The sequence below is a fragment of the Mya arenaria genome, chromosome 16 (genome assembly GCF_026914265.1).
Source record: "Mya arenaria isolate MELC-2E11 chromosome 16, ASM2691426v1".
Taxonomy (NCBI): domain Eukaryota; kingdom Metazoa; phylum Mollusca; class Bivalvia; order Myida; family Myidae; genus Mya; species Mya arenaria.
Window position 1 is genome coordinate 3,167,587 of NC_069137.1, and position 10,754 is coordinate 3,178,340.

Consider the following 10,754-nt stretch of genomic DNA (forward strand, 5'->3'; position numbering starts at 1 on the left):
TACAACTTTTATCACGTGTTGCTCACCTTATGGTTTCTTCATTTTTGGTGGAAGATGGTCCAGGTGACCGTAACCAAAGGAAAACACACAAAATCACAACGCCAATCAGGACAACAAGGAATAAAGGTGGGAAAGGGAGATATAGCACTGGATCCATCCTAAATAGAAACAAAACATGTTATTGACATCTGTAATTTGTCTGATAAATACTTGACACAATGACAAACGAAAACACATAATGCAAATTCCATTGTAAGACAGCCTAGTCCAGATCCATACTTTCGTACACAACAGTCAAAAACTATGCCGTAAAACATAAATAACAATACTTGGTGTAGAGCGATACAGTAAGTTCCGAAGGGTGTAAATTCAGTCAAGTTTACGTCTTCAAATATTACATTAGAATCAAGTATGAAGACTAAGTAAATATAATAACTGTTGTTTTTGTTTAAATTATGTTTAAGTACATGCTTTTGATTGTACTGCATTCGACAATGAATTTGGAAGGGTTGATGTATTTTTTCATTTATCTGTTTTTCTTTAAAATAAACGTGTGCCAAATACGAACCAATAATCAGAAACACGAATTTAGACGCAGAAATATATAATTTTGTTTCGCTTGTTAAATATTACCAGCACTAACCTTTAATGTAAGACATATAGTTTACGCCTTAAATTTACTCGTGTAAGAGAGACGTTGTCTTTATCTGATGGTTCAAAGTCCATAAGCCGATCATTTTTTGATTAAGCTATTCTGATTCGTGTGTGGTCGTGGTCTGTTTTAGGTGTGTGCTCGTTTAAGTACCTCGTTCAGTTTTGTCTTGATTTGATACAAAAACAGGTAAGTGCCGCACCTTTCCTAAATATTACCGCATGCAGTGATTGACGAGGTTTTGATATCGTAATTTACAGAGTATTTGTTCAGAGCAATCACGAAACACCCAACGGTGTTCGATTGAGTAAAACAAGTTGGGTATTAGGCCACACTCGGTACGTAGATCTCAAAATTTAAAACCAATTATATTATTTAAACAAATAACCGCTTTGCAGAATATCTACATTACTAATCAGAAGCAGACTGTTGATCAAACACTAAATGAGTATTCGTACTCCCTAACTGATCCCCTTATTTCGTCTACCTACTCAGAACGTTTTTTTAATTTCCTCTTTGTTTTTTTTTTCATATTCTATTAAAGTACATGAAATTGAAATGGTTGATGTGTTTGTTTTCAATTATTTGTTTTTCTTTAAAATAAACTTGTGCCAAATACGAACCAATAATCAGAAATATTAATTACGCAGTAATATATTATTTTGTTTTGTTTGTTGAATATTACCAGCACTTTAACCAATATTCTTAGACATATAGTTTACGCCTTTAATATACTCCATTAAGAGAGACGTTGTCTTTATCTGATGGTTCAAAGTCCATAAGCCGATCATATATTGATTAAGCTAGTTTGGTTCATGTGTGGTCGTGGTATGTCGTAGGTCTGTGCTCGTTTAAGTACCTCGTTCAGTTTTGTCTTGATTTGATACAACAACAGGTAAGTTCCGCACTTTTATGGTTTACCTTTCCTAAATATTACCGCATGCAGTGATTGACGAGGTTTTTATATCGTAATTTACAGAGTATTTGTTCAGAGCAATCACGAAACACCCAACGGTGTTCGACCAAGTAAAACAAGTTGGGTATGGATGTTTAAATTAAAGCCACTAAAACTATACGTACACGTTGACTTTCGCACTATTTCAATATCATTATCTATCTGCCCTTGGACTTCATTTATTTCCTCTTTAGCTAAAAGTTAAGATGGTGTTGTTTCTCTTCAGATACTTTTCATCTATTCTTCGTACGCCGATTCGAGATGATTTAGGTTCCAGACAAGGTGACTAATATATATATATAACTAAATAACTCTATTAATAAACGGTCGTCATTTGCCTAGTGAATCACAGAGTATTGATTTAATAAAAAAAATCCATTTACATGACCAATTCAATCGAAACTTATATGTTAAAAATAGTTTCCAGTCAGTGTCTAGTTTCAGATACAGAAAACTACTTTAATAAAATACGGAAAAACATATTTGTTCAAATTGTTTTGCAATATTACATGTAAAAAAATGTACAAACTAAAATAATAGTAATAAGATTAGCGTCAGTGTATGTTGTGTGTGTGTGTTTTATATTCAAAACTCCTTTGCAAGACTTTGCCATAATGTAACGCTCAATTTACATTCATAACCCTAGGCTGATCAACTGTATATCTACAACATCTCAATCAACTAGGTCCTATGATACAAGTCTTATATGGGGCAATATTATCGACCCACAAATCGATACTTCAGTCTTATATGGAGCAATATAATCGACCCACGTTTCTTTACATCAGTCATATATTGAGCAATAGTATCGAGCCACGTATCATTTCATCAGTTTTGTATTTAGCAATATAATCGACCCACGTATCATTTCATCAGTTTTATATGGAGCAATATTATCGACCAACGTATTATTACATCAGTCTGATATTGAGCAATATTATCGACCCAAGTATCGATACTTCAGTCTTATATGAAGCAATATTATCGACCCACGTATCTTTTACATCAGTCATATACTGAGCAATAGTATCGAGCCACGTATCATTTCATCAGTTTTATATGGAGCAATAATATCGACCCACGTATCTTTACATCAGTCATATACTGAGCAATAGTATCGAGCCACGTATCATTTCATCAGTTTTGTATTTAGCAATATAATCGACCCACGTATCATTTCATCAGTTTTATATGGAGCAATATTATCGACCAACGTATTATTACATCAGTCTGATATTGAGCAATATTATCGACCCAAGTATCGATACTTCAGTCTTATATGAAGCAATATTATCGACCCACGTATCTTTTACATCAGTCATATATTGAGCAATAGTATCGACCCACGTATCATTTCATCAGTTTTATCTGGAGCAATATTATCGACCCACGTATCGTTACATCAGTCTGATATTGAGCAATAGTATCGACCCACGTATCGTTACATCAGTCCGATATTGAGCAATAGTATTGACCCACGTGTCGTTACATCAGTCTGATATTGAGCAATAGTATCGACCCACGTATCGTTACATCAGTCTGATATTGAGCAATGGTATCGACCCACGTGTCGTTACATAAGTGTTATATGGGGCATTATTATCAACCTACGTATCATTACATCAGTCTGATATGGGGAAATATTATCGACCCATGTATCGTTACATCAGTCTGATATGGGGCAATATTATTGACTCACGTATCTTAACATCAGTCTTATATGGGGCAATATTATTGACTCACGTATCTTAACATCAGTCTTATATGGGGCAATATTATTGACTCACGTATCTTAACATCAGTCTTATATGGGGCAATATAATCAACACACGAATCGTTACATCATTCTTATATGTGGCAATATTATCGACCAACCTATCGTTACATCAGTCTGATATTGAGCAATAGTATTGACCCACGTATCGTTACATCAGTCTGATATTGAGCAATAGTATCGATCCACGTGTCGTTACATAAGTCTGATATGGGGAATTATTATCGACCCATGTATCGTTACATCAGTCTGATATTGAGCAATGTTATCGACCCAAGTATCGTTACATCAGTCTTATATGGCGCAATATGATCGACCTACGTATCATTACATCAGTCATATATTGAACAATAGTATCGATCCACGTATCGTTACATCAGTCTTATATGGGGCATTTTTATCGACATACGTATCATTACATCAATCTGATATGGGGAAACATTATCGACCCATGTATCGTTACACCAGTCTGATATTGAGCAATATTATCGACCCTCGTATCGTTACATCAGTCTTATATGGGGAAATTTTATCAACACACGTATCGTTACATAAATATTGTATTAGACTATTTTATCGACCCACGTTGCATTACATCAGTCTTATATGGGGCAATATAATAGACCCATATATCATTAATACAGTCTGATATGGAGCGATAGTATCGACCCACGTATCGTTTCTTCAGTCTTGTATTGAGCAATATTATCGAACCACGTATCGTTACATCAAACATTTATTGAGCAATATTATCGAACAACGTATCTTTACACCAAACCTATATTGAGCAATATTATCGACCCATGTTATGTAACATCAGTCATATATGGAGAAATAGTATCGACCCACGTATCATTCAGTCAGTATTATATGGAGCAATAGTATCGACACACGTATCGTTACATCAGTCTGATATTGAACAATATTATCGACCCAAGAATTGTTAAATAAATCTTATATGGAGCAATATTATCGACCCATGTATCGTTACATCAGTTTGATATGGGGAAATATTGTCGACCCACGTATCTTTACATTAATCGTGTATTGATCAATATTATCGACCCACGTATCGTTACATCAGACTTATATGGGGAAATTGTATCAAACCACGTATTGTTACATCAGTCGTATATGGGGAAATATTATAGACACACCTATCATTCAGTCTGTCTTATAAGGAGCAATAGTATTGACCCATGTATCGTTACATCAGTTTAATATTGAGAAATACTATCGACCCACGTTTCGTGACATCAGTTTGATATTGAGCTATATTATCGACCCACGTTTCGATAGATCAGTCTGATATTAAGCAATATTATCGACCCACGCATCGTTACATCAGTCTGATATTGAGCAATTTTAACGACCCACGTATCTTTCAGTCTGTTTGATATTGAGCAATATTACCGACCAACGTTTCATTACATCAGTCTTATATGGAGCATTATTATCGACCCACATATTGTTACATCAGTCTGATATTGAGCAACATTATTGACCCCCGTATCGTTACATCAGTCGTATATGGAGCAATATTGTCGATCCACGTATCGTTACATAAGACTTATATTGGGCATTATTATCGACCCACGTATCTTTAATCAGTCTTATATGGGACAATATTATCGATAGGAGTATCGTTATATCAGTCTTATTAAGGGCATTATTGTCGACCCACGTATCGTTCCATCAGTCTTAAATAGGGCGATACTATCGACCCATGTATCGTTACATCAATCCTATATTGAGCAATATTTTCGACCCACGTATCGTTACATCAGTCTAATATTGAGCAATATTATCGACCCACGTATCTTTACATCAATCCTATATTGAGCAATATTATCGACCCACGTACCGTTCCATCAGTCTTATATGGTGCAATATTATCGACCCATGTATCGTTACATCAGTCTTATATGGGGCAATATTATCGTCCCCCGTATCGTTCCATTAGTCTCATATGGTGCAATATTATCGACTTACGTATCGTCACAGTCTTACCATCAGTCTTACTGTGATCCTGTCAGTAATGCACCATCACCGCCTATCGGCAAAACAACTATAACGTAATACTCCAGCACCCACTGATAATGAGTTGCAATCATTTTCAAATCTAGCTTCAACAGGTAGAAAACCGGCTCGATTGCCAATTGTGAAGGAAAATTCAAATGCATATGTACGAAAGACTGTGGCTACAATGTACCCTCATATGCGTAATAACCTTCGAGAAAAAGATGCTATTTTACTCCACTTTGCAGAACATTTAAAAAGGAGCAATGACATAAATATTTATGTGTCTGAAGAAGAAGTGAGCAATGTTTAAAAGGCTACCAAAAAAATCTGAGGAGAATCTTTGGTATGATGTCAGGGCAGGTAGAATCACAGCTTCAAAAATGAAAAATGCATGACACACTGACCCGCCAAATCCATCACAGAGCCTTATCATGGAGATTTGTTATCCTCAAAGAAACATATTCTCAAATTTGGCCACAAGGTCGGGTCTTTCATAGGATAAAGTATCCCGCTCAACACCGTTGAATGTACTCATTGATGCCCATGAATAATTAAGTAGATCTCGAAGGCAGCGGCTAGTGTATTTCAACTGATTTCCCTCATGTAGCAACATCCTCTGATGGAATAATCACATGTGAGTTTTGTTGATGTTGAAGAAGCTGTGTTGAGGTTATTTAGAGAGAGTTGAGGATGGACATTAACGTCTGGACACAAAACATATTAGTATTACTACCAGATATAGACACAGATGGGAGTTACGAAAACGAAAACTAAGATGTGATATTTCGTAGTTTGGACAGTGGTTGATATTAATGTTAACAAAAATTGTTTGATTCTGATATGTTTCATTATGTTTGTGCATAGGCTACACAAGAATTAAGGTCGAAATATTACCAGAAATGGTGGGAAGGTTCTACTCAGGACTTTCCGATTCAGATTTACCTGTATCAGACAAAAGTGACGCCTTAAAAATACTAGTGGTTACAAATAAAAGACAGCACTTCCACAAAACAGACCCAGGAAATTTGTACTGGTGATGCTAGTGCTTTTGAGCAAAGGTGGTGCTACTGTGACCAAATTGAGTCTTGACAAATGGTGGGGTGTTACAATGATTTTGTAAGATTGTGTGGTTCCAGTTCACGTGTCTTGGAAAGACTTATAAACCTCAAGGAAATGGTTTTGCCCAAACCGCAGAATACTTCCTGATTTAAAAAAAGAAAGAAAACATCCTGTTAAAGTTTCACAATAATCAAGCAAACACCACATCTATGTATAATGTCGATAAGATATTCATTTACTGAATGATTGTGATCAATTTTGTATAAAATCGCTACATAATACATAGCTGGAAGTGACATCCTCATGATGTACAACTGTTGTTAATGTCAGCCATGCACTTCTTGTTGGTTTTAGCACAGTACAATTGTTTTCTGCATTTCCCATTTTACATTTCTTTACTCTATCTTGTAGCATAAATATGTTTATTTATCATGTATGACATTGAGGTTAGATAATTTAATGTGAAATATGTTGGTGTATGTATTTTATTTTTTAACTATAACAACAGCTTCAGGCTAGTTTTGCAACCATTGTATAAAACTTAGCACATAACATGCCATGCTTCCAAACATTGTAACTTAGTTAGTTATATGATATAACCAGGAGAAAATAAAACAACAACATACCTGAAACTTTCTTTACGACGACTCATCTCTTCTTTTTCTACTTTAATAAAAGGAAGCATTATGCAGTTTACATTTCATATCAATGAAACATGTTTTATGCACAGCTACTTTCGAATCAAAAGCGTGGATGGTTGCAAGTGTTACTAAATATATATTCATAACATAATCATTTAAAGACTAATTTACTTTTTTCTAACATGTGCATACAACTACTGAAACCTTCTGGGAATTTTGATCGGAAGTCTTTCTTTATAAGTTTCAACGTTGGAAATGCTATTTGGGGCAAAATATTATTCAATCCTCGCTACTCGGGGTGAAAATCTTAATCAATGACCTTAGCTTGCATTGCTGATCATGGAGTAAATATATTTATCTAAGTTGTCTGACGGCACTCTAAGATAACGTTTTAATTTAATTGCAAAACTGTTGTTTGAGAATTGACAGTGTTATTAGTGTATAATCTCTAATCCGTAATTGTTATGACTCGAGAACGGGGACGACAACGCAGACGCCCGGCTGAATATGGCTTCATATTGTTCGAATAAAATACCAGGTTATTATGGTAGGTATATTTGCATTTATATATAATTGGTTCTTTTATATTAGGACTATGATAAATCGGTAGCTTTTTTTGTAAATTGTCAGTTACATATCCTGCTAAATTATAATGTAACGGTACATTTACAGTTATATATAGTGTAGTAACATTTATGTATATGCCACGTGTGTCCATATTTGGATTCAAATGCGTCGTTCCATTAGTCCGAGATTAATGTATTTACCGTAATCTAGCATATTTTAATAACAAACAACAATTTATTATTTTTTACAATAATGATGTAAGTTGTGATTACCTTTGTCGGATGTAGAGGTTTCCTTTTGATCCGCGTCTAAACCAGTAACCGATTGTTTTAAAAGTTGTACTGTGAATATAATTACAGAATGCAATTACATGCTTTATTAATAAAACTAAAAATAAAACCAATCAACAGTCATTGACCACTGGTTAAGGACAATAACACCATTTATAAAATAAAGTATAGTAAATTATCCTTGGCGTTGTCTCAATAATCAATTTCATAATTTAGAAAAAAATCATTCAGACTGACATATACAGTTTCAAGTCGAGTTGAAGAAAGACAATTAATTGAAGATATTTTTTTATGTGTAAGATAAAAACAAAATATTATCCGAGTGTCTGGAAAAACATAGTTTTATTAGTAGCGAAGCGACGAGTGAAATAAGATACGATCTTTCACTGAAATAAACAGTTTTGTTGTATCTTTTAGGCATATTTTCCGAGTGTTATTGGTATTTTTATTTATTGTTTTAAGTACCCTTTTTCCTCTATGTTATTTATGCTGCTACCCGCAGGACGCCAATTACTAAAAATATAGCTGATAACGAAGCTGTCAATTCTCTATTTCCGGTTTGTTGAGAAAACGTTCTCTGATTATCTTTTTCATAGTTTATTACTCGCTCGTGTTTTCACACATTTTATGAACATTTCTCAATAAAGTTTTATATGTGCATCTGCAATAAAAAAATAACGAAAGTGCGTTAATATAAACAGGGCGTGAATACATAACTAAATTATTACGCCACCATTTATTGAATGAACATTTGAAAAGTCGAACTTGTTAGCGAAACAATGTTTTTCATTGGATATAACACATTGTTCTTAGTTTCGGAATGTGTTACATGGATATTCAGTCATATAACTGTGTCAGAGATCAGTCTGTTCCGCTCAAAGACAGGTCGTTTCTAGGTAAAGAGTGGAAACCACGCTAGGTTGTTGACAAATTTTGAAGCGTGAGTGGGGTAACAAAAAATAATCAGTTAATCTGTTAATTGTTGTGTTAGTCTTCCAGGAAGTTCGTTTTATGTATAACAACGACAAACAGTTCAAAATACATTTGAACGATGACATAACATATACTTTGCGTTCGAGCAGCTCTTTTCGTATGTATTATGTTTTGTATGAAAGCAACTGTAAAACATTCGGCTACAAAGTTGACGAAAACGTTTGAAAATCGGGATTACAATTTTTCCAATAGAAGTTTTTTTCTTTCCAGATTGATCTTTATAAACTTATGTTACCTTTATTTAAATTAACATTTTTTAGGAAAAACAATCTGGTTCAAAAGCAAGTGTTTTGTTTTGATTAAGGGAAGTAACTACAATGGATTTTAGAAGTAGCTCTAAAATTATTTTTGTTTTCCTTATTTATCATGCAGTGAAAATATTAAATTGTTATTTAACTTATAAAATTCAAGATTTCATCGAAAAGCATGAATGAAAATGCATGATGCCTTGTCAAATTTAACCAGTGTATAAAACTTAAGCAGTCATTGTTTACATTCCCTACATTGTCTGTTAAACACATATTATATGTTTTTGACAAATTTATATATCATGTCCTAAGTTACGGCTCTGAGGTTTAAGATCTTTTCGACTTACTTTTTTTGAGAACTAGGAAGGACATCATCGTTTCGTAAACGTGCTTTTGTTTAAACAATATTTAGTTCGATATAATATTTACAATTAGTTCAGTTCTACAAATTTTAGCATAATCAAAATTGACAAAGACCAAATACGTAATGTATTGAAACAAAAAACATTAAATTATTCACAAAATAATAGTGTACACAGAATTGAGAAGAAAGTCTTACAGCTTAGACTATGTCTCTCTTCTGTAAGTCATTCACACTGCTAGGCTGGTGCGCAAGTTGCGGTGACTCGAATAAATATAACTTTATAGTCATATGGTGTAAACTATGCTGTGTAAAAACAAGTTGTTTTAGTTGTAATCAATTAGATAGAAGAAAGAAAGGATAGAGGTTGAATATGTAATAAGGATGGTGGTACAGGGACTGGTCAGATCGGGATAAGGTTTGTTGGAATTTGTACTCAAAAACGTTTAGATTGGCGTACATAGTTCTGAACGTGGTCAAAGATAAGTTTGTTCGTTTGATATGAAGTTTCCTTCGATCCAAAGAGTAATAGTGGAAGTGAAAAATGACCAACGGTGGATAACTGACCAATGAGATGATTTCCTTGGAAGTTATATAATGGACAGGTGAAGAAATAGTGGAAAGTGTCCTCAATTTCACCGCATTGATACTTAGGTTTGTTGACAAACATTTTTGAGAATAGATGCTCATTAAGGTTGCTACAGTGCATACGCAACCTCGCGTGATTGACACAAGATTTGCGGTCACCTTCGTAGTTAAAGTCTGGAACTTGTTTTATGTTCTTATTAAGTTTGTATTTGAAAAGGGCACAAATGGCGATGAACGAATTTCTTCCGGGAGTGCGTTCCATGCGGATATAGTTGATGGCAGAAATTAACTCCTCAACAACTGTGATTTGCATGAAATATTTCGAAGGTGAGCTGCATTTCGAAGGTTATATGCAGTAGTATCGCCAACTCTTGTTGTAATGAGAGTAGTTAGATATGCTGGTGCAAAGGAGTGAAACCTCTTGTAAAATAGGATTAGTTTATGTTTACGTAGCCTTTCTTTGAGTGGTTCGATTCCAGTTTCAACATAAAGATTTGTCAAATATACTAAACGAGTTTCACAGGATATAATTCTGGCCGCCTCATGTTGAACTTTTTTTAAGTCATCCTCGTCAGCTTGCGTCAGAATATTCCAGACATATTCC

The 10,754-nt window shown here is 34.3% G+C and overlaps 1 protein-coding gene across 1 annotated transcript in view; it reads right to left on the reverse strand.

Moving 5' to 3' along the window:
• The window catches only part of LOC128222360 (putative nuclease HARBI1), a 33,029-nt gene extending 25,915 nt beyond the window's left edge, over positions 1-7,114 (reverse strand). The window contains exons 1-2 of the mRNA XM_052931337.1: positions 7,089-7,114; positions 27-158 (exon numbers count right to left, since the gene is read on the reverse strand). Of these exons, the coding sequence (XP_052787297.1) occupies positions 27-158; positions 7,089-7,114 (158 nt within the window). The remainder of the gene's footprint in view (positions 1-26; positions 159-7,088) is intronic.
• Positions 7,115-10,754: the final 3,640 nt, after the last annotated feature.